Source organism: Girardinichthys multiradiatus, chromosome 14 (genome assembly GCF_021462225.1).
Source record: "Girardinichthys multiradiatus isolate DD_20200921_A chromosome 14, DD_fGirMul_XY1, whole genome shotgun sequence".
NCBI classification, from domain to species: domain Eukaryota; kingdom Metazoa; phylum Chordata; class Actinopteri; order Cyprinodontiformes; family Goodeidae; genus Girardinichthys; species Girardinichthys multiradiatus.
In genome coordinates, this window is record NC_061807.1 from 27,084,677 (window position 1) to 27,109,050 (window position 24,374).

The 24,374-nt window shown below is 41.8% G+C and overlaps 1 protein-coding gene and 1 long non-coding RNA gene across 3 annotated transcripts; one reads left to right on the forward strand and one right to left on the reverse strand.

The window, feature by feature from the left end:
• Window positions 1-754: 754 nt before the first annotated feature.
• On the reverse strand, window positions 755-8,743 carry LOC124880742. 2 transcript variants are annotated; one of them, XM_047386067.1, is made up of 20 exons: window positions 8,584-8,743; window positions 8,460-8,515; window positions 8,302-8,388; window positions 8,039-8,163; window positions 7,815-7,952; window positions 7,684-7,749; window positions 7,450-7,620; window positions 7,285-7,381; window positions 7,006-7,211; window positions 6,576-6,935; window positions 6,362-6,479; window positions 6,085-6,290; window positions 5,893-6,010; window positions 5,650-5,819; window positions 5,505-5,572; window positions 5,301-5,419; window positions 5,079-5,228; window positions 4,128-4,263; window positions 3,974-4,062; window positions 755-892 (listed from the first exon to the last, which is right to left on the reverse strand). In XM_047386067.1, the coding sequence occupies exons 1-19, from the start codon at window positions 8,604-8,606 to the stop codon at window positions 3,990-3,992; spliced, it is 2,487 nt and encodes an 828-aa protein (XP_047242023.1). In that variant the 5' UTR covers window positions 8,607-8,743; the 3' UTR covers window positions 755-892; window positions 3,974-3,989. The 2 variants fall into 2 exon arrangements, with proteins under 2 accessions (XP_047242023.1, XP_047242024.1); XM_047386068.1 differs by lacking the exons at window positions 755-892; window positions 3,974-4,062; window positions 4,128-4,263 and adding an exon at window positions 4,642-5,009.
• Window positions 8,744-17,938: 9,195 nt separating this feature from the next.
• Window positions 17,939-18,403, forward strand: LOC124880744. The gene is made up of 3 exons (XR_007041442.1): window positions 17,939-18,061; window positions 18,151-18,207; window positions 18,308-18,403. It is a non-coding gene; the product is annotated as an uncharacterized LOC124880744 (long non-coding RNA).
• Window positions 18,404-24,374: the final 5,971 nt, after the last annotated feature.

A 24,374-nucleotide genomic window follows, 5' to 3' on the forward strand; every position in this document is an offset into this window, starting at 1 on the left:
TATTTTACAACTGGATGAAAAATGACAGATGAATTTGAGGTCTTTCAGATTTTCAGAGGATAAATTGCCCAACTTGTGTCCATAAACAAAGAAAGACCAATTCCAAAACAGATCTTTAGATTTCACACAATCACTGCATGACATTGAAAGTTATCACCTCTCCGAGGCCAAGAAGAACCTGCACGGCATCTCCTTCCAGATCTGTAAGTGTCCGTTCCTCTGACCTGCTCTCCATCTTTAATTGTAAGTTCCCTGGTTCCTGTTTACTCTTAAAAACTGGTGGACATGTGACCATGTCCTCCTCAGACCTGATCTCTCCATTCTCCTGGATGCAGCTTCCATTTTTTGAACAGTAACAAGTTACTAACGGTGAGAAAGACTGACGTTCTAACTCCGTTTCAGAGTTTTGGGACAGCAGCTGATCAGGAAGTGTTGCCGTTTCTCCTATCAAGTGATCATCCATCTGGTTAAAGCTACTCAATAGAGTGTTGGCAGCATCATACTCTGCCCCTGACCATTTCCCTCCCTCTTCCAGTGCATCATTGCAGATAACCTTAGTTGCTCCGTCAAGTGAAGCCGTGTTGAAATGTCTGGGATTTGACATTACAGCACCTGGGAAGTCAGTATGTCCAGGAATGATGCTCTCCTTGCTTTGGAGCGCCTCCTGGTGGTGTAGTTTCAACAGGTTGGTGATAGCCTGGTCCTCCTGCTGAGTGAGCTGGATGACCATGCTCAGCTGCTCCTGAGGGGGGATGCTCTGTATTTTCCAGCTGGGGCTGCCCAGGTTGTTGATGGGGTACGGCACAGCCCTGAACGGGTCTGGGCGGTTTGGCATGGCGACGCAGGCGGACATGATTGGTTGAGGAGCATTGAGCTGGGAGACATTAAAAACCTGATTGGAAGAAGAAAAAAAAAAAAAAAAGACATAAGCAGTTACTTTTCACTCCTTCAACCCATTGGGCTTCTGGATCTTTTATTTGTATTGTACATAAGACATTATTGAAAAGTTTATTTCCATAAATCAGTTCCAAAGGTGAAACAGATTCACTGCACACATTTCAAGTGTTTGTTTTACTTTGATGATCATGGCTTACAGTACTGAAAACTAACTCAGGTTAGAATATTACATCAGACCAATAAGGGATATTTTTTAATACAGAAATGTCAGTCTACTACAAAGTTTATCCTTGTACTTTAAAGTACAGGGGTTGGACAATGAAACACCTGTCATTTTAGTGTGGGAGGTTTCATGGCTGAATTGGACCAGCCTGGTAGCCAGTCTTCATTGATTGCACATTGCACCAGTAAGAGCAGAGTGTGAAGGTTCAATTAGCAGGGTAAGAGCACAGTTTTGCTCAAAATATTGAAATGCACACAACATTATGGGTGACATACCAGAGTTCAAAAGAAGACAAATTGTTGGTGCACGTCTTGCTGGCGCATCTGTGACCAAGACAGCAAGTCTTTGTGATGTATCAAGAGCCACGGTATCCAGGGTAATGTCAGCATACCACCAAGAAGGACGAACCACATCCAACAAGATTAACTGTGGACGCAAGAGGAAGCTGTCTGAAAGGGATGTTCTGGTGCTAACCCGGATTGTATCCAAAAAACCACGGCTGCCCAAATCACGGCAGAATTAAATGTGCACCTCAACTCTCCTGTTTCCACCAGAACTGTCCGTCAGGAGCTCCACAGGGTCAATATACACGGCCGGGCTGCTATAGCCAAACCTTTGGTCACTCATGCCAACGCCAAACGTCGGTTTCAATGGTGCAAGGAGCGCAAATCTTGGGCTGTGGACAATGTGAAACATGTATTGTTCTCTGATGAGTCCACCTTTACAGTTTTCTCCACATCCTGGAGAGTTACAGTGTGGAGAAGCCCCAAAGAAGCGTACCACCCAGACTGTTGCATGTCCAGAGTGAAGCATGGGGGTGGATCAGTGATGGTTTGGGCTGCCATATCATGGCATTCCCTTGGCACAATTTTTTCAGCACTAGTGGCCTTTGTTTTTTTTTTTGACAGTAGGCTGAAAGGAAAGAGGGGTAGAGAGGGGGAGACATTCGGCAAATGTCGCCGGGTCCGGGACTCGAACCAGGACAGCTGCTTTGAGGACTGTAGCTTCCGTATACGGTCGCGCGCTTAACCCCTACACCATCAGCGCCGCACCACAGATATATCTTTGAACTGAAAATGGAATCAACAAAAATATCGGTTGTGCCTCGTTTGCCACCTTCAACAGGTTAACAAACGTCCATGTGTCTGCAGCATTTGAACTCCTCTCTACCAAGACCTGCAATTAATTTGTTAACTTTACAGAGAAGTTTAAGATTAGAATAGTCTGTATATATCAAAATCAAGTCCAGCACCAATGCTGTGTCCAACCAAAACAAATTTTCCCAAAATCATAATTCTACCAGATCAACTACAACCTAGAAATGATACATCAACTAAGCTGCTCCTCCTGCTGTCTTGAGATTTTACCCACAGTTTTCTTTAAGAAAGTGTGGGTAAACAATGACCAGCTGCTTTGACATTTTCAGGTTTCCGTGCTCACCACAGTACAGAGACTGCCCTTGTCATAAATGCAGATTGTGGAACAACCACAGTGCTGGTATTATTGAACCTCAGCACAGCATTCGACACTTGATCACAGTATATTACTGGAGTGACTGGAGAACTGGGTCAGTCTTTCTGGCACAGCACTTGGGTGGTTTGAGTCTTACTTGAAGGGCAGTGACTTCTATGTCTCAGTAGGTAACTACATCAGAGTTGACAAAAAAAAAAAAAAAAAAGAAAAAAAATCACTTGCGGGGTTCCTCAAGGTTCCATGCTGGGACCCCTTCTATTCAAGATCTACATGATGATACACAGCTCTACATTACGATTTTACCAGGTGACTATGAACCTATTCAAGTGTTGCTAGATGCATATAACAAATCAATGTGTGGATGTGCCATAATTTTAATCAAATGAATAAAAACAAAACTAAAGTAATTATTTTTGGACCAAAGGAGGGAGGAAGAGTCAGCACATGCCTTCAGTTATTACAGCTAGAAACCACTTATCAGGCTTGAAATCTGGCAAAAGTGGTGGACTCAGATCTGAACCTCCAGAGGCACATAAAGACAAATCACTAAAGTTGGCATTCCATCACCTGAAGAACATTTCCAAGATTAAAAAAAAAAAAACTCAACCAAGTTCTCTTTAGTTGAATTTTTTATTGCAGTGTCTTCACAGGTCTGCCTAAAAAGCAGTGAGTGCATTCATTAATTTCAGTCTGTAGTCCAACTTTACTTTATCATGCCACTGCTATGTGTATTTTTTCATCACGTAAAGCACTTTGAATCGTCTTGCTTAAATGTGCTATACAAATTAACTTGCCTTCCAATGGATTCTCTGTGGAGTTATTAAAGTAGATATTGGTCCAAGTAGATGACTGCTCTGACTTTAAGCCTAAAAGAGTGGCCCAACACCAGCATAAGGCATGTTTCCTAAAATCACCAATGACTGTTGAAGTTTCACACAGGACCTGAAGCAACTTTGATTATGTACCTCTCCACTCTCCCTGCAGACTGTGGGACCTTGATTCAGATGTCTTAATGTGACAGTTGTAACCCATGTCCTGGATACTTCTGTGTGCTGTGGCTCTTAAAGCACAGCCACCAGCTAAAGTCCACACCAAATCTCCCCGACACTTAAATGGGCTTTGGTTACCCCTGTTGCGTGTGCGCCTTATTTCACCACCGCTTTTTCCTTCCACCTCAATTGTCGAGTTTTATGCTTTGATACAGCATTTAGAACCAGGTTTCTTGCTCAACTTTAGTGGCTTACCCTCCTTGGGGAGGGTTTCAGTAACTGACGGTTGTCAAGTCAGTCTCCAATGATAGTGTAGGCTACAATACATTTCTGTATCAAAAACCCTAATTTTCTGAGATCTTGTATATCTGGGAAGTGTGGACTGACTCACCATCTTCCCACTCAGACTACTGTAGATCCTCCTCCCGCAGGGCAGAGCGGGGTCTGTGTAGAAAAGCTCTGCAGGAGTCATCGGATAACCTGAACAGAAAACCCGTCACTTAATCCCGTTCAGCGCGAACATTTAAAATATTGAAGTGACTCACTTGGGTGAGTGTCTCCGTGAAAGTGGTGGTCGGAACGTGTGGGCATGTAAAGAGGCAGGAAGGAGGGGTGCTGCAGGGTCCTGTTGGAGATGGGTGGCAGGACTGCTTGTACGGATCTCTGTTTCAGGACAACAGGCTGATAAAAAAAAGCAACATAATCTGATTGGAGCATTAAAACCCGAGCTAAAACTCACCAATATATGTCCTTCGTGGTTCATGGTCGTCTAGTTTGCTTCGAACAACGGACTCGCATAGTTTTAGAACAGTTGAACGTAAATATGCTTTGGTGCGTTTCTAGTGACACCTGCTGGTCAGGGGACGAAATTACATTCGACAAGCCAAGAGCGGGTTACGGATTAAACAAAAAAATAAAAGTAAAAAATAAGATTAAGCCGTTAGATGCTGACAAATTGATGTTACGTTAGAGATCTCCAGCAGTGTCTGTTATTGCTCTATAGATTCTGAGTACGTCAGATAACCGGAAGTAATCTGACTATTGAAAACAGACAGACAGTTTAATTAAAATATGCATCAAGTTGCAGCTTTAATTTGGCATTTACAGTAAAATATAGAAACGTATGCACCAGTCAAGTTAAATTTTCCACAACTGTCATAAAATTTACTTCAGCAAATCTATCTATACAGCCAGCCAATGTGCAGGTCCCTTTCTTGCCAAACCAAAAGCAAAGGTCCACAACAAACCCAGATCATGGTACTTCAAGGCATCTTTTAAACTTAAGAAAAAAATAAAAAGCAATTCACACAAAGCTTCGACTAAACCAGCCATCCAGTAGAAGAATCTCCATTGAATTCAAGATTTAAAATTCTGCATTAATCCTTAAAAGTGAGGAAACCCCATTTCTTGCATGGTTTCTTTAGTCCCTGCAGAGAGAGGGAATGAATGTTATAAGACATTCAGTCTGAAAGTTTGATTTGCAGACATTCACTTACCTTTCTTCAAGTAAGAAAGTTTGTTCTGAACCCTGTAAACTTTGTCATAGCGAGCAGTGGGGTAGAAGGAAGGTAGGTGCAAGCTGGGAGTTTTGGTTCTTTTGGGAGCAACTGTGGTTGTCATTTCAGTAGTAGTGTGAGTTTCTTCATCTGGAGGAAAGATATGAAGTTTAATAAAAGTTCCTGACAAATGGTGTTCAGCTTTTGATCAAGCCAACATACCGTTTGTGGGCATCACAAAGAGGATTACGTTGCCAAAACCGTCATTGTCAGATTCAAATTTATGAATTGAGAAAGGTTGTTGGAGACTAGCTAGAGGGTATATACATTGCACAATCATCCTGTGGGGGGGGAGTGGGGAGAAGGTTACACTGAAGTTAAACCAGTACTTACTATAGCATGATGAATTATAGCTTTAGGACCTACCCTAAAGTGACAGTCTCAGAACGAGCAAAGTAAATCTTGTTTTGATAGGTCACACCTTCCTTTGAGAGCTGGAGTGGTGGGGATAGTTCATTTAAAAACACAGAACAATGCCTTTATTCATTTTTCCATCTTGTGCAATCTTTACCTCAACTACAGAGCCACAACTGTGGAGCGGGAATGAGAAGAGCACTCGTGTGCCATCTACTTCTTTGGGTACACAGAGGCTGTTCATTAGATGAATTGCTGGGATCTCATCAATGTCAAGGAGCTCAGCCAGATCAGCCACCAAAGTCATCCACCCATTAGTTGAACATACTGTAGGAAAAGCAGGTACATGTTTATATACCAGCCACCCTCCTCCCATTGCAGTAATGCTTAGTATTCTTACCAAGTAGCTCTGTGGTATTAAACAAGCATGTCTTGATGGTGGAAGTCTTGACTTCTGATGTGTCATGATCCCTCACAAGGATTGTAAAGGTCCCAAGAAAGCCTTTCAGAGTAATATCCTAGAAAGAAATTTATAAATGTCCACAACCTTACAAACTGGTAAAGTCTAGACATCCCAGGTTTCCAAAATTACCTGGTATTTGTAGCCATGTGTGAACAGTGGTACACTGAGCAGCAGACTGTGGCTGTCATTACTCATGGTGTACCCATGCTCGGCTGCCAGTGCCGGTGTCAGCCGGTCTGAGCCAATGCTGATGTCCCACAGGTAGTCAAAAGAACGATAAGCCAACTTGAAGTCAATCCCAGATGCTGTACATCCAGCATCAAAAGATGGAGGAGCTGCCAAACAAGACATACGATTGACTACTTAATTCAGATAAAAAAACATCTTTAAGAAACTCATAACTTACAGACAGCCATTAGTGCTTTGACTGAGACAGTGTAGTAGTATGGGTCAATTCCAGGTATGGCTTTCAGGGTGTAGTTAATGTCCAGTTTGTGCAACATGGCTCCATTCTCTTTGGAGAACTAAAGGACAACCAAAAAAAAAAAAAAAAAAGAAAAAGTTTAGTATGAGGTTTACAGTTAAAGACTCCTTTGGTCAATGCTTCTAAAGATACTTTCCTCTTGAAAGACAATTTTGTCATGCAATGGCACTTTCAGAGTGTAGCTGTGAGTTTTGTTGGGATGACTGACTTCTGTCAGGGTGTATGTATTGGCGTCACTGAAGGGCACTTCAAATTCCTGCCCATTCAGCTGGAGGGAGGTCAGCTCAACATCTCTGGGAACTTTGCCCAGATAAACTGTAAATGCTCCTTCAGCCACATCAGTTTGATCTTCAGTGAAAAGTGAAGATGGCAACAGGGGTGTCTCAAGAGTCCTGTGAAACCACAGTGCAGTCTCTTCATGGCGTTCATCCACTGAAGTTTGCTTCAAGTAGAGGTTGAAGATGTAGAACTCATAGATGCCATTGCTCACAAAGCTCTGAAAATGATTTGTTACATTATAAGCTAGAGTTGGGTGAGTTAAGGAAAAAGGTCAAATCTCTTTTTACCTTCCTGTAGCCTCCTTCAGCATTATAAGGGATCCTAATTTGAACTGTCGAGTTATACCTTGCCATAATAAACCCTTTTTGCTCCGCAGCAGCCTGCTCCACAAGTTTACCATTTAGTCCAAGACTAATCTGTGTGTCAACAAGACTGGGATAGAGTGCTTCTGGAGTGTCCCAGATCATGTAGCCACTGTGGTATGACCCTGCATCTGTTTGAAGAAAGGAGATTCTTTTATTCAGCAGCACACCTTGTCAAAATATAGCAAGGCGCAAGTTACCCACCCATGGAGCAAGAAGCAATCATGTCAATCATAATCGCCACCCAGCTTTGACGCAAGAACACAGTTGCATGGACCACCTCTACTGGAACCCCGTTCACCTATGGAGAGATGCTGGTTAAACACTGCTTTGGAAGCAAATTCTGATTACTGGGCATTGGTTTTCTACCTCAGTGCTGTAGGATTCTGGTTGACCATACGGTGTACGAAATACAATCCTGTCATGGGCAAGGTCAAATACATAGCCCTCCCTGCGAGCTTTAGACAGGTTCATGGGTGGCAACTGCTCATCTAGGTTTTGAAAGGTCACCTGCCAGCCTTGGGTTGAGGCACTGTACAGCTGTACAAATTGTCAGTTAGAAAGACAGTAAAACAAAAACAGATGTTTGTTATTGATACATACAGGTTCAAGAGTGCTCCAGTCATCACTAAACCCAGCTGGACAGGGAAGTTCACTCCTTACGGATACCTGTGAAGACATGCATGATGAGAGGCTAAACAAGCACCATACAAGATCATTTAGTGAAGACCTACCTCCATGTAGTTGACCTCACAGGTAACCTCTCTGGGTGACCAAGGTAGAGGGGGAGAACAGGTCTTATTGAGTGCATAATAGGCATCTTCCCCATCGTAGGTCGTTAACAGGTTAAATCTGAACGAGAAGCCGTCATCCTAACAAATCCAGTTGAATATATTAGCAAAGACCTACAAAACGATATTTTCTAAGAGGCTAGAGAAGCACTTGTTTCCTTCTGTACCTTCTCAGTGTGACAGCTGAAGTAAGATGCTCTGAACTCTACAAGGCCCAGTAAAGAGAAGACATTGATACTGTAACCACACTTTGCTGCATAATCCTCAGTGATGGCATATGTGCCTGTTCCATCTGAGGGGAAAACAGGAAAAGATGGCCAACAGTTAAACCTAGCAGTTAACCATTAGATGATGTTCATTTTCATATCTGAAGCCATTGTTCAAAGCTGTCGGACACAACTTTGACCTGCAGCAGAACAGGACGACTCACCAACAGCCTCAAAGCGAGGACCTCCAGTGGCTGCAAGGTCAACAGCTATCATGAAATAACGATCATGACACTCCATTTGAAGATCCCCTGTGGAAACACAAACTGTAGCTAACCCTCATCTGCAGATATTGCAGAAGGACAAATGAGGATTTACCAACCTTCCATAAAGAAGTCACATCCTCCAGTGGACCATAAGGACAGGAGTAACACCACACTGTTGTTACAAAATAAGATGAGAAAACAGCTCCAACAAAACTTTATGTGCAACCAAACACAACTTACCTGTAAATCAACTTGAAAGCCATAGCTGCTGATGTGTTGGTGTCTAAAGCTAGCTTGGCTACTAGCAAACCAATCCAACTGACCAACACAAGCACAAATGAACTTCTTGTTCTTCACCAAACATGCACCATGAAACTCTGTCTCCCACGCCAGCTTTTTATGATCCCATTTCTCCACCCAGCAGCTAACAGTCAGCTGCTTCCCAAGGTGTAGCCTGTTAGGAATCAAGCAAGTCAAACAGCACAGCTGCTGCTTATAGGAATCAAGGACATGGCAGAAATCACTCAGCAGTAAGGACTAGAACATGCCACTGTTTTGCCACTTTATCATTTTTTTAAAGGAGCTTCTTTTTTTAGATCGAAATATTTTTTGAATAAATAATTATTTATTCTCAGCCTCTGTCTTTTATTGAAAGCAATAACATTGAGGAAGCATTAGGGCTCATCATAGTACAGAATCTGCTCTGTAAAAAATAACTAATAATGCACTTTTCCTCTGATATTTTTAACATGCAAGTTTCATTATGCTTAACCCCCCTTCCTGTCATTCTTTGTTTTATTTATTTATTTATTTTATTTCATTTAGCTATTTTTTGGACAAAAGACGGTGGTGCAGTTGGTAGCACTGTTGCCTTGTAGCAAGAAGGTCCTGAGTTCAATTCCCAGCCTGGGGTTTTTCTGCATGGAGTTTGCATGTTCTCCCCGGGTACTCCGGCTTCCTCCCAAAGACATGCCTGTTAGGTTAATTGGTCTCTCTAAATTGCCCTTAGGTGTATGAATGAGTGTTTGTGTGTTGCCCTGCGATGGACTGGTGACCTGTCCAGGGTGTACCCTGCCTCTCGCCCATAGACTGCTGGAGATAGGCACCAGCTCTCCCATGACCCTCTATGGAATAAGCGCTAGAAAATGACTGACTGAATATATATCCTTAAATCCTGATGACTTTACTGTCTTACTGTTCTCACCATGCCTTACAATTGTCCCATGAGGCTATTGTCTTCTGCCCACTGACATAAATCTGTACAGTATCTGTACAGTAGCTTCTATATTACTGATTAAAACATTTTTTTTTAGCTTTGAATTGTTTAGACCTTGAATATATCTGATATACTTGTTTCCTAATTTGAATTCAGATCTCTTAGACCTTCTGAACTTCATTTTTACATTTTTCTAGATAAATGTTTGTATTACAGACACCATCTTTGCTGCCTCCAAAAATCTTTTTTAGATCAATTGTTCATTTTATTTAGACTTAACACACAGCCCAAGACATTTATTTTGCTGGCTATTTATTTATTTTTAGTGATTTCAGCTACTAAAGTTGTCTTTTGTTAATTGTAATAACATACTTTACTAGTTTTTTAAATTGTTTAAAGTAGTTATTTTCCAGTGGTTACATTGGTTCTAAGAAGTGAACACACCCCGGTTAAATTGTCAGATTTTTGAGACTTACCTGGTTGCATAAGTTTGCAAACCCCACCTTGTTGCATCACCGTTTCATTTAATTTCAGCATTCATTTTTTTCTTAATAGCAGACTATCAGCACCGCACATCTTGACTTGATAATATTTGCCCACTCTGCCTTGCAAAAGTTCTCCAAATATACAGGACTGTGAGAACATCTCTTGGGTTTGGACTGTTGATCATTGACAAGCTTTAATTTTCATTTAACGAACCCATTCTTTTGTTGATTTGGATGTACAAATGGACACATGATGGAGAAAAAGAAAACCCTCTTCATCTTCAGCTTTCAAGCAGACACCTGAAGGTTTTGGGTTAAAACTGACTGGTTTTTAGAATCGCTCACACCTTCATTCACTTTGATAATAACTGTAGATTCACATGAAGAAAAGTAACCGCAGACCATGACGCTGCCCACGCCACGTTTCAATGTGGGAATGTTGTTTTTTTTCTGTGGTTCCTACAGACCACAACACATGCTCTCAAAAGGTGTTGGGAGATTTCAACCAAGCCTGGCTGTTTTTTGTGAGCCAGGCAATTAAAGTTAAAGAAAAAATAAATAAAACCAATTTGGAAACTAAAAATGTATTCAAAATGCTTGACTCATCAGTCAGTAGCCACCATTTGCAGATGTAATACTCTCTTCATTTTTAACCTACTTTTGTGATCTTGGTATCATTTGAAAATGTGACAAAATCAGACTTAAGTTTGGACAGGTTGACTTCAGCCTTCACCTGAAAGCATTTATTTTAATTACTATTCATCTAAGTGTAGTACGCACTCCTTCAGTGAAAGTGCAAACCTCATCGACTGCTCCAAGAAATAAGTTTTAGCCAAGAAACATCAGAGATGTTTCTCTGATGGAGAAACCAGTCGGTCTCAGTCCAGTCCATCAGTCACTGACACAAAGCAGCCAGTAGGGGGCAGCCACGCCACGGAAGAGTGACATCTGTCTTGAGAGAATAACGTTAATTCCCTGTTAAACCCATTTCTCCACTTTAATGGTTTATACACAATTAACCAATAAGCCACCGACCTACATGGCAATTCTTTAACAAATGTCATTCTATTTATTGCAGATATCATTCTTAATGAGCTTCTGACTTTATCACAAAGACCAACTGAAGTCTATTTTCACTACCTGCTTATTTTCTGCAAGTTTCCTTCCTAGTAATTGGCTTTTACATTGTAATTGCTTTTTTTAAATTTTTACATGAAGACGAACATATTGATAGGAACGGTGAAAACAAAATACACAATCTGTCAGATAAACTGATCAATGGCAGGGTTTTAGATTATGAAATTTAACCTAATTTAAAAGGAAAACACGTACACTCAAAAGATTTCACTATGTCATTATTTAATGAACAAAGATAAAGTCAGTGAAAGATTATCCCCGTCCCCCCCAAAAAACCTAGATACATCTGAAATATATCCAACCCAATAATGTGATTTCTTTTCCAAACTGATGATATTAGGACAGCTATCTACTGCAAGTAAGATATGTACTGTTCAATATTTTTTAACAGAACCCCAGTTTAAACACACCAACATATCTTCTTTTTGTAATAATATGAAAACATTATCACAACCCAATAAATGGTTCTTTGAGAAGAAAGGTTCACATATTGATGTCTAATCTTAATTTATTATTTCGTTTTCTTTTTTCTCTGTAAAATAAGTGATTTAATTGCTCAGAACATAAAAGTTAACCTTGTTTTACACAATAAATAACATTAATATACAAAAATGTGTTTTCTGGCTAAGGAAAAACTTAGGACACCCCACCCTCTAATAACTAGTCTACCTTCTGTGGCTGAAATAACCTCAGTCTGTCAGTCCTTGGTAGGTTCACTGCTATGCTTTGATTAATGTCATGTTCCAGGGTCCATTTCTTTTTTAGCTTTGCTTTGTTCACAGATGATCTAACATTTTTTCAAGCACGCTCTGACCCACTGAAGAATTCATGGTGATGAATGATAATGAGCTGGCCAGGTCCTGCTGCAGCAAAGCATCCCCAGACTATGACACTTTTACCTCCATGCTTCTCAGAAGGTATGAGATTTGGACTTTAAAGTCCTGGGCCAAGTCAGAGCAGAGATTTTGATCTCATTTAGATGCTGTAAATGCAACAACCCCATCCAACATCTAACAGATGGACGTGATATTTCACAGGGTGTCACAATATTCTTACATAGTTGAACTACTTTGTACTCGTACTCGTACTCGTCGTCTTCCGCTTATCCGGGACCGGGTCGCGGGGGCAGCAGACTCAACAGAGACGCCCAGACGTCCCTCTCTCCAGACACCTCCTCCAGTTCCTCCAGGGGGAGCCCAAGGCGTTCCCAGGCCAGCCAAGAGACATAGTCCCTCCAGCGTGTCCTGGGCCGTCCCCTGGGCGTCCTCCCGGTGGGACGTGCCTGGAACACCTCCCGAGGAAGGCGTCCAGGAGGCATCCGGTATAGATGCCCGAGCCACCTCAACTGGCTCCTCTCGATGTGGAGGAGCAGCGGCTCTACTCCGAGCCCCTCCCGGATGGCCGAGCTCCTCACCCTATCTCTAAGGGAGTGCCCGGCCACCCTATAGAGGAAGCTCATTTCAGCCGCTTGTATCTGGGATCTCGTTCTTTCGGTCATGACCCAAAGTTCATGGCCATAGGTGAGGGTAGGAACGTAGACCGACCGGTTAATTGAGAGCTTTGCTTTTCGGCTCAGCTCTCTCTTCACCACAACGGACCGGCACAGCGCCCCCATTACTGTGGCAGCCGCACCGATCCGTCTGTCGATCTCCCGCTCCATTCTTCCCTCACTCGTGAATAAGACCCCGAGATACTTAAACTCCTCCACTTGAGGCAGGAACTCCCCTCCAACCTGAAGAGGACAAGCCACCCTTTTCCGGTCGAGTACCATGGCCTCGGACTTGGAGGAGCTGATCCTCATCCCAGCCGCTTCACACTCGGCTGCGAACCGCCACAGCGCATGCTGTAGGTCTTGGCTAGAGGGGGCCAGCAGGACCACGTCATCTGCAAAAAGAAGAGACGAAATCCACTGGTCCCCAAACCAGACCCCCTCTGGCCCTTAGATGCGTCTAGAAATCCTGTCCATAAAAGTTATGAACAGGACAGGTAACAAAGGGCAGCCCTGCCGGAGTCCAACATGCACTGGGAACAGGTCTGACTTAACTCCTGCTCCGCTCGTACAGGGACCGGATGGCCCCTAGTAAAGGGCCCCCGATTCCATACTCCTGGAGATACCCCCCACAGGGCATCACGAGGGACACAGTCGAATGCCTTCTCCAGGTCCACAAAACACATGTGAACCGGTTGGGCAAACTCCCATGAACCCTCGAGCACCCTGTAGAGGGTATAGAGCTGGTCCAGTGTTCCACGGCCGGGACGAAAACCCGTCCAGTAACAAAACACCACTCGGATTCAGATCGGGGAGGCCATTCCTCCCGATCACGCCTCTCCAGGTGTCACTGTCGTTCCCCACGTGGGCGTTGAAGTCCCCCAGCAGAATAATGGAGTCCCCGGGAGGGGCACTATCCAGCACCCCTGACAGGGACGCCAAGAAGGCCGGGTACTCTGCACTGCCACTCGGCCCGTAGGCTGAAATGATAGTCAGAGACCTCTCCCCAACCCGAAGGCGCAGGGATACGACCCTCTCATCCACTGGGGTAAACCCCAATACGAGACAGCTGAGCTGGGGGGCAACAAGCAAACCCACACCAGCCCGCCGCCTCTCCCCGTGGGCCACTCCAGAGTAGAACAGAGTCCAACCCCTCTCAAGGAGATGGGTTCCAGAGCCCACGCTGTGCGTGAAGGCGAGCCCGACTATTTCTAGTCGATATCTCTCGACCTCCCGCACAAGCTCAGGCTCCTTCCCCCCCAGCAAGGTGACATTCCACTTCCCTAGAGCCAGCCTAAGCATCCGGGGATCGGGCCGCTGAGGTCTCCACCTTTGTCCGCCACCCAATCCTCTTTGCACCGGTCCCTCACGGTTCCCCCTGCAGGTGGTGGGCCCACTGGGGGATGGCCTCGCGTCTCTCGTTCGGGCTTGGCCCGGCCGGGTCCCGCGAGGAGCAACCCGGCCACCAGGCGCTCTCCGACGAGTCCCGACCCCAGGCCTGGCTCCAGGGTGGGACCCCGGCTCCGCCGTACCGGGCGACGTCACGTGTCTCGATATTTTGGTCCTCATGAGGGATTCTTGAACCACTCTTTGTCTGACCCATCAACTACTTTGTTATGAACTACTTTGTTTGCTAATTAAATTCATTATTCAGTTATACTGGCAAGATTATAACAAGCCATGTGCAATTATTACAGAATATCTTGATTTTTCAAGTATACAATGTTAAAGTTCATATAATTTATAAGAATTCTTACTGGTTTGTTGTAGCTCACAATATTTTAGGGGAATTGCTACTTTCATTTTTTCTTTTCACATTGATTTGGTTGGACGCAGGCAGGAGGAGCTTGTTAAGTCCAACTGTATATTATTTGCTTTGTGAAAAAGGAGATACATTCACATGAACAGGAAGGACAGGAAGAACCAACCTGCAAAGGTAAGTATATTTAGATTTTAGATTTTATTTTATGTATCATTGTATGATGCTGTGCAACATTTTGTGCTGGTATGCTATTGTATGCAATGTTAACTATTCAACATGGTTTTTTTCATTGAATTAAAAAATGCTTTTAATAAACTTGGACTCTATTTTTCTATCGCTTAAGCTTTAAACTACTAGCAAGAAAAAAATCTGGAATTTGATACGATAAAATATTTGCCCCAGTTTTAGCTTTCAATCTGTGTCAAAATATATGCTGATGATATTTAGGTTTGCAAGCATGGTGCCACCTGCTGCTGTCTAAGCAGTATGACATCCATTCAGTCCCTTTTCTGTACCCGTTATGTGGAGAGCTGGGGATCTGGTGCCCATCTCAAACATCTATAAACATGCACTTCAGTGGTCTTAAGACTGAGAAGAGAAAATCCATCCATATGTTGTCTTCCGGTCATCCAAGATCTGGCTGCGGAGGGGTAACAGGTCCAGGAAGGAAACCCAGATAACCCTTCCACCCAACAACACTCTCCAGCTCATTCTGTTAGATCCCAAGGTGTTCCCAGGCCAAAGGGATATATAGTCCTTCCAGCGTAACCTGGGTCTGCCCTGGGGTCTTCTCCCTGTGGGCCATAGCTGCAAATACTCCAAAGGGAGGCACCAAGGAGGCATCTTGATCAGATTACCAGACCAGAACACCTAAACGGGTTGTCTGATCTATAAGGCTGAGTCCAGCAACTGCAGAGGAAGCTTCATTTCATCTGCCAGTATCGACAACCTTGTTCTTTTGGTCATGACCCAGATTTCGTGACCATAGGTGAGAGTCGTAGAGGACACATAAATCGAGAGTGCTGCTTTTTCCCTCTGTTGTTTCCTGCTAGTGTTTCCTTCCATCCTACTATCACTTTGGTGAGGAGAAAAGATTGATTGAGTGAGGCTGGTTTACTCAAAAAGGCCAATCTACTAGAAACAGGTTCTAACAAACAATAGAATGTGAGGCCAGTCTGTGTAAACAGGAAATTATTATTTAACTTAAGTTAATAAGTCCAAAGCAAAAACAATATTTATGCTGATTCCCCTTAATGATGCAGAATGGGTTAAGGAGGTTACAGCCAACACTACTCAGGTTTTTCCTGATAATTATCAGTATTAGAGTATCAGTTGTTACAGTATAATGCATGGATGGACCTTGACTGATAAGGAAGGAATCTCATGTAGCTTTGGCCACAAAGGATGACAGGATAAAACAGCTGCTCCACCCATTGTGGCTTAGGCTATGAGTTATCTGAGCATCAAATTGCAAACAGCAAGAAAATCTTTCAAATGTGCAAAGACCTAACTTCTTTGGAGTGGGTGGTTTAATCATTTCAGTTAAAGTTTAATTTATTTATAAAGGCAAAAATGTCCACCCTTTTAACTCTTGTGATAATGCTGATTACGGTTTACAGATAATGAAAACCCATTAATCAGTGTCTTGGAAAATTAGAATATTGTGAAAGCATATTCCTAGAAATTTTCAATGAAAGGAAAAAAGTCATTTATCTTTTTTGAAAACTTATTAGTCCCAAAAGACTGAGGAACCTGGCTCCACTGAAGTGCTGGTTAGCTGCAGGGCTTCATGCAATTCAAACAAACTTGTTGGTTGGATGAGAATTTTATCTGCCTGGGGGTTTGAATAATTTTGGGATTAACTGACATTCTGGATAAAAAAAAATAGCTAATTTTTCAGGTAAAATCTGGCAGTCTCTGCTTTCCATCCATCCATCCATCACCAAACCCGTTGGTCCTTTCAGCGTCATTGGGCGAGAGGTGGGGTACATCCTAGACAGGTTACCCTGGGGCATTTAGAGAGACCAATTCTCCCTTTTCAACATGTTCAGATTATTTAAGACAGAGACTGTCAAAACAATCTCTTACAACACAGGAAGGTGGCAAGTAGAAAAATGCATCAGTGTCTTTTTTTTTTTTTTTAAACCTTATCAGTCCCCAAATCTGTGTTGTGACACCTTGGTTTGTAAGCATAATGCAAATATTTAATTCAGGGCATGTGCTTTTGTCTAACCAGTATGACTGTTGTCAACACAGTCATGTCAGAGTTATCTTTTTTAACTCAAAAATATAGTTAAAGCCCGATTATTTTCCAAGGGAGACCTGGCAACATAACATAAAACAACCTTAGACACAGTTGCACAATTACAACAATATGACAGTTGAATAACAAGGATATGATCAAAACATTATGACTAAATCACTAAATATTTGGACAAAAGCTTTTTTACCAGTTTTCGAGCAGAACACTTCCTTGTTTTCTTTCTCATAGTGCTCAATGATCTGCAACAAAAAGGTATTGCATAAAAATTATAAAGAAAATAAACCATATTTATTCATGTAAAATAGCTTGTAAAAGGGTGCAAATAAGACACAGAACTAATTAATAACATTGGTGACTTTACACTTAATAATTAATGAGTATAACCAGCTATCAACAACAGAGGATTATAACTTTAATAACAATTACTTCACTATTTTTAGATACCTCAAATCTATATTTTTAGTTTTAAATATGTTTATTTTTATTTTTATAGTTATGTTCAAGCTGGAAAGTAAGAAATGCACTTGGAACGTGTTGATTATCACAAAACAATTCTGTAATTAGATACTGCAAAAACCTTACAACAGGAACGTAGAACAATGCGTCCGTGTCTTTTCTGTTGTTTTTTTTAGACGTTATCAGTCCCAAAATCTATCTTGTGAAACCTTGGTTTTTATGCATGATGCAAATCTACATTTCAGGGTGTGTGCTTTTGTCTAATCAGTATAACTGGAAGGATTATATGCATCCACAAGTGCAAGAAAATCATATAGCAAACGGAACTCTTGACACCCCCAATAGTCATTGTTAGCCTAACGTTACCTTTATCTTTGATTTAAAACGTAAAAGGCTGTCTAGGTATCAGTGGAAATTGTAAAAAGCTAATATTTTAAGCTTAACTGTGAGGTGGATTGTTTTGCTTGTGCACCAAGACATCAAGATTTTAAAACTGTTTCTATATTTAGCTTTTTTCTTCATTTAAGTGGATGGTAATTTAGGTAGCAAAACTGAAACGTAATGTATTAGGTAAACATAGCTTTTCTTTTTAACTTTTAAAAAACATTTTGTTTGTATATATAAAGGTGAAGAACATGAAATAGATCACCACAAAGTTATAATAAAGATAAAATCTTTTTATTCTCACAAACACTGATGCTATATATACTGTAATAAAATACGTTTTTTGTTTAGTGACCATTTAACAGAAAAAGTAGCTGTCAACTGGTCAAACCCTCAGAACAGCAATTTAAATCCTTGGTTTGATAGGATGAATTAGTGGCCAAACCTAGAGAAGCCCAAAGCACAGAAGAAAGTGATGGCAGCTCACAGGGAGATGCCGACAACAGCTCTGCCACATCTGAGAGAGGTAAGATTATTCTGAATACATTAATGAATCCTTCTGCCCACTGCATTTCATTTAACTGAATTAAAAGAAAAATGAAATTTAATTAACAGACTGGTCTGCAGAGGGATACAATAAGCCGAAGGAAATAAGGACAGCCACAGGCATCAGTAAGAGTCAACTAATCTGTTTTACTCAATTATTAAACCTCATTTGGCATTTGTTATTTTCGTATCTGTGGTATAAAACAAGTCTTTTTTCTTGTTTTAGCTGATGCTGGGCTCATCATTGTCTTATTTGGTGAAACAGGCTCAGTTGAGACGGGAACAAAAAACATCTTAATTGACCATGATGAGCATACAAAGTTTTCATCCAAGCTTTATGACTTCTCTGGTCAGCACATATCGGTTATTAACCTGCTTGGCCTACAAGACAATAAAGAAATAACTCTAACTAAGGGAATCCATGTCTTTATTTTACTGATCCAAAATGGCCTCCATGTGAGTCATTACAAATCAGGGCTGCAGTGGTTGGAAAAAACCTTTGGCAGAGAGTCACTTTCTTATGTAATGACAATTGTGACTCATAATTCAGATGAAAACTTTGAGGATGCATTAAAAGACCTGAAAGCCCATGACAGCTTTGAAGAAAAAAGATGTCAGGGCCAGAGGAGATAGCAAAGCTGCTGGTAAAAATAAAGACCATGGTGTCTGAAAACAATCCATCCTGCTTTACTGGACTGAAAGAGGATCTGAAGCCTAAATCTCTGGGACACAACTTGATGGAGTCTTCGGTGTTTAAGGAAATCCAAACTGGTAAGACTCAATTGTTTTCCCTCTCAAGCTACTCATTCAGTGCGTTTCCACAGCCAGAACCTATTCAGGAACCAACGTTTTTTCTGGGGCCGCTTTTCCAGTTCTGTCTTTTCCACTGCATGAAACAACTAAACCAGAGTCCCTACCAGTGTCTACCTGGTAGGGAGGTAGGACTTGTTGGATGGATCCACACTCAGCACCTCCCATTGAGAAAACTTTGTTGTCTCAGGTCAAAGCTGTCCAAAAGCACACGGTACACACCTAGGTTCTTGGTTTAGAGGAAACCCAAACCAAAGACGCCAATAAGTAAATGCTGTGGCCCCTTCAACCCCCGTCAGAGGTCTCCCCATTACTTACTTTTAACATTTTTGTATCCAGACAAGCCTGTACCTCGCGTGATGTGAGATTAGTAAGGTTGTTTTTGCATAATGTGAGAGGATCCACATATTGCACCCTCTGCTCCATTTTGTTATTGTTTAGAAAGAGATAAACCAAAAAGCGCAGCTCTTGATTTTCTGCTCTGTCTACATTCCGATCCGCACCTACGGTCATGAGCTATGGACCATTTTGATCCTAGATACAAGCAGTTGAAATGAGATTCCTCTGTAGGGCAGCTGGACTCAGCCTTAGAGATAGGGAGAGATAGATATATGGTGAGAAGCTCTGAGTAGAGCTGCTGCACCTTCACTTTGAAAGGAGTTAGCTGAGGTGGTTTGGACACCTCAGCTAATGTAAATGTGGATGCCCAGGTTACATCCTGGGCATCCACATTTCATTTTTTTCTTGGCATGTCCCACTGAAAGGAGATCCCAGGGTAGACCCAGAATTTGCAGTAGGGACTATGCATGTTCACCCCCTTGAACCCCAACATGAAAATTCCTGTTGGGGTTCAAGGGAGGAGGGAGGTTCATGGGTTCAGACTTGAATTCATTGGGGTGTTGGGACTGCTTTGTCATCGGGCAGCTCTGGTTGGTTTGCTCGTTTGGAGCGGGTGGCCCCCTCTTTTTGTTTGTGGCCCCATCTCTGGATGGGGACAGGGGTCGTTGGGGGCCGGGTCAGGGTAGGGGGTCGGGTCAGGGTCAGGGCCGGGGCCCATCAGGTTGGGGCTGGGTCCTGCCCTAGTCTGGACTGTTGGCTCAGGTGGTCTGCCTATCTCCACTTTGGAATGAAGGGGACCACCTCGTGGGTCAGAGGGCCGGTTGCCCCCTGGGGAATCGGTACCAGGACCACAGAGCATAGAGTGTGTATGAGGAGTTCTAGTGAGTGTACAGCATCCATTCTTGTGTGTCTTTACATGATGTGTACACATGAGGGTGGGAATGTGTGATTGTGACTGTGCCTTGCATTTGAAAGAATCCCAAAGCAATTTCTAATAAAGTTTTTATAAACATCAAGCAGAGCACTATAGCACTTGTGAAAGTACATCTGTTGGACCTCTCCCTGGCACTCAGTGCTACTGTGCTGGACAGGACCAAAAAACAAAAAACAATATTGCTCCAATAATCATGTAAATGGACTGAAGCCAGCAGTCTGGCGGTCTAAATTTAGTCTTAATTTTCTAAATTTAGACTTAATGTTCATTGTTTTAGACCTAAATGTCACAGATGTACCAACAAACTGGGTATGTCAAGTTTGTGTCAACATACATTGTTGCATATAAATGTGTCTTTTTTTCTTACAACATTCTTTTTGCTTTTTTAAACTACAAAAACAACAACATAAGGCAAGGTAAAAATTCAATGCAAATGATTAAAAGAGTGTATTCAATGACTCTTCATTTAATACACTACATAATGTACAAAGACAGAAAACAAAGCCTTTACAGATTATATATGTGGGGACCGACTATTGGACATTTTTAGTGTCCAATAATGTTTTCATTATAACCCTTCAAAAACAGTTTATATAACATTGAACGATATAATCCTAGCCCATAAAACAATATATGGAGACAGTGAACAGGCCGAGTGGAGTAAATACCCTGAACTGATGATTATTTGTTAGTGGTGGATACTGAAGGACTGCTGGCTCTTGAGCTGCAGGGTACCAATACTACTCATCGTGACAATGAACTGGCAACATTTGTTGTTGGTGTGGGAAACTTGACTGTAATCAACATCTTTGGGGAAAATCCAGCCGAGATGTAAAATGTTCTGCAGATAGTTGTTCAAGATTTCATGAGGATGAAGAAAGTCAGACTTAGTCCAAGCTGTGTGTTTGTTTACCAGAATGCCACAGACGTTGCTGCAGCAGAGAAAAACATGGATGGAAGGAGATGCCTGCAAGAAGAACTTGACCAAATGACCCAACTAGCAGCCAAAGAAGAGAACTGCAATACAAACTGCTTCAGTAACATCATTGAATTTGACATAAAGAAAGATGTGACATACTTTGCCCAGCTTTGGGAAGGAAGCCCACCAATGGCTCCTCCAAACACAGGTTACTGTGAGAGCTTTGAAGAACTGAAGAACCACATTCTCTCCAAAGCTTCACAGTCTGATGGGATCAGTCTCTCACGCCTCACGGCACATGTTCACGACACCTGTGGGACGCACTCCTGAATGAAAATTTTGTTTTCAGTTTTAAAAACACGCTAGAAATCTCAGTGTACAGAAAACTGAAGGTGGAGTACAGGAACTGGACCTGGGCCATCAGGGACAACTTGTTGACCGTTGAAAACCAACTATAGAAAATGGAAACATCAACAAGCTCGAGTCAAGTTATATTAGTACCGAAACTAGCAAAACATATGAAGAAATCAAAGGAGAAATGGCTAGATACTTTGAGGATGATAAGAACAAAGAAATGTTGGTTCAGTGGCAAGGCCGATTTAAGAGCAAAATCAAAGAGTTTCATGATGAACAAGTGACAGCAGTTAAAAGCAAACTGGATGGTGTTGTTCAGCAAAAGAATGCTAGGAAAAGGATGGATGATATGAAGAAAGAGTTTGAGAACAAACTCCTCCAGAAGAGCAAAGAAATTAGTCAAAACCTAAAGGACAAGACCGAAGCAGAGCTGAAAATGGAGTTTGACTCCATCTGGAAAATCTGGGTTCATGAATTAACAAAAGGCATAAAACCCTTTGAGGACATCAACTTAGAAAATGATCTGCTCATTATCCTTGCAGAGCTTGGAATGGAGGAAAAACTCATCGCAGAATGCAAAGCAAGTGGCAGGTATAAAGATATCTCAAAGATTGATACATATTTGGAATATGTAAACGTCCCCAAGAAGCAAGATCTCAGTGAAACAACTGGAAAATCTCAAAATGATGAGAAAGAAAACAAAGCAACTAATAAACAAACTAAACCATTTGCTGAATTAAGGACCATTTGGAAAGCTATCTTATTAAAACTTCCGAACACGCACAAAGATCCTAATGATCACAAACAAATCGGACAAATGATTGACATGATTGTGAAAGAGTCCCTCGATACAATGAAAAAGAAACCTGTGGCCACAAGAGGCTACCAATCATCTTATTTGCAAGAAATGGCTCATCTTGTCAAAGAAATGGTGGCAACATTGGAATCAGAGTTAAAATATGGTTTTAAAAAGCAGTTTACTGTTGATCTTGTTCTGTATAAGTTTGACCTGATAAAGAGTTGGCTGATGGAGTCCCAGAACAAGTTCAAAAAGAACAATGATGCAATCTTCTATTTGGAAAGCCAGAAAATGCATTATTACAACATTTTTAAAATCTACTGCAAAGGAAGTTCCTCTATCGTAGTGCTTGGGGAACTGATCTGCGGAAAACTGAGACCATCTATTGTTGAAAGTGCTTATACCAAGACTGCCATGGCTCTGGCTGGAGCTATGAAATGTAATGTCCCAGCCTTCAGTGAAAACAGGCTGAACTTGGAGAAACATCTGCTGAGGTCACTCGCAAAGAGTGAGAAGTTTGATGAGTTCATCAAATACATACAACATCCAAGAGACCAAGTAGAGGCTTTCATTAAAGCAGAAGCACAGAGATACATCCGCAAAGGTCATGAGGCAAAAACAATACTCAAAAAAACAGTGGAAGACATTTACACAGTGGTGAGTCAAGCTCTATTTACAGCAACACAAAAAACCAAAACTCAGCAAGGTGATATAAACATGTGGCTGACGGAATTAGCTACCCTGATGAAGGATCAGCTCAAATTTAATGGTACATGTTTCATGAACTTCAGCGACACAAAGGACTTCGACTTTCTCAGCAGAGAAGTAAATGAAAAACTTAAATCAATGAAAGAGCAAGTTAGCTGTTTCTCAGTGGATGAAATGAAAAACTCAAGGCAAACTCCTGAAGAAATCCTCATCGATCAGCTGTGTACGTGTTGCTGGGTAAAGTGCCCATTTTGTTCAGCTGTGTGCACCAACACACTAAAAGATCACAGCGCCGATGACCACATCGTATCTTTCCATCGATCCTCCGCGCTCAGTGGAATGTACCACGCAGACACAAACATCATGACCATCGACTTCTGCACATCAAGAGTTGCAAGCGATTGCAATTTTTACCCCAGCCGAGATTCAAAGACCCTCATTCCCTGTAAATGGTACAGAGCTGCTGGTCCAGAGTTTGCTTCATGGAGATGAGTCTAAACTGGCATTCTGGAAATGGGTTATGTGCAGATTTCAAAAAGATCTGGAAAAACACTATAGATTAAAATTTGAGGGTTTAGGAAAGATTCCTGAAAACTGGAGAAACATTTCTAAAAAAGAAGCCATGAAATGTCTGGATGAAATGTGTGAATGTGTGAGTGAATGAACACCGCTACACCTCTGGTAAAGAAGAACCTCCGTCAGAGAGATGAACAGTAAAATAAAATAAAATAATAATTCTTGCTAGATAAGGAGGCAAAAAAATAAATCAAAAAACCTTTTAAGCCTCAAATTTAATTATTTCTTCCCCTTTGGTTACTCGCCCCGGGCGAGCGCCTCCGTCTACTGTCCTATAACTATTCAAAATGCAGGAAAACAATTGAATATAGGATGACAAAAGGCAGTTCAGTCCTGTTAAAAGGTCATAAAATACAGTCTTATCAGTAAACAAGGGCGCCAACTGCCCATTCAATGAATATGTGCAAAAAAGCAACAGTTCATAGTGTAACTAACAAAAGGTTAAATATATCTTTACACAAGATATAGTATTAGGTTTAACCTCTTAAGCCCCAACCCCCAGTACTGGGGGAAGAATTTAACTCTGGTTTTCTTCTACTTTCTTTACTGCAAGTTCCATTAGTTAAACATAAACATGTGTGGTATACACAGAAATCCTAGAATCTTGGCTAAAAGCTGATATAAACCATTTCTGCAAACATCAAAAACAGTTCAAGCTAAAGGAAAAACTCCACAAAACGACCAGAAAACTGTCTCAGCGGTTCACCGCACGGCTTCTGCACACACAAGCAGCATGTCTGCTGTAAGCAGAGAGCTCACAGATTCCAAAAAATACATTTGTCGCAATCCAACCAGGTTTTAGTCAAGGCCAGAATTATCACTCCCATTTGAAACACATAATTATTAACAGAATG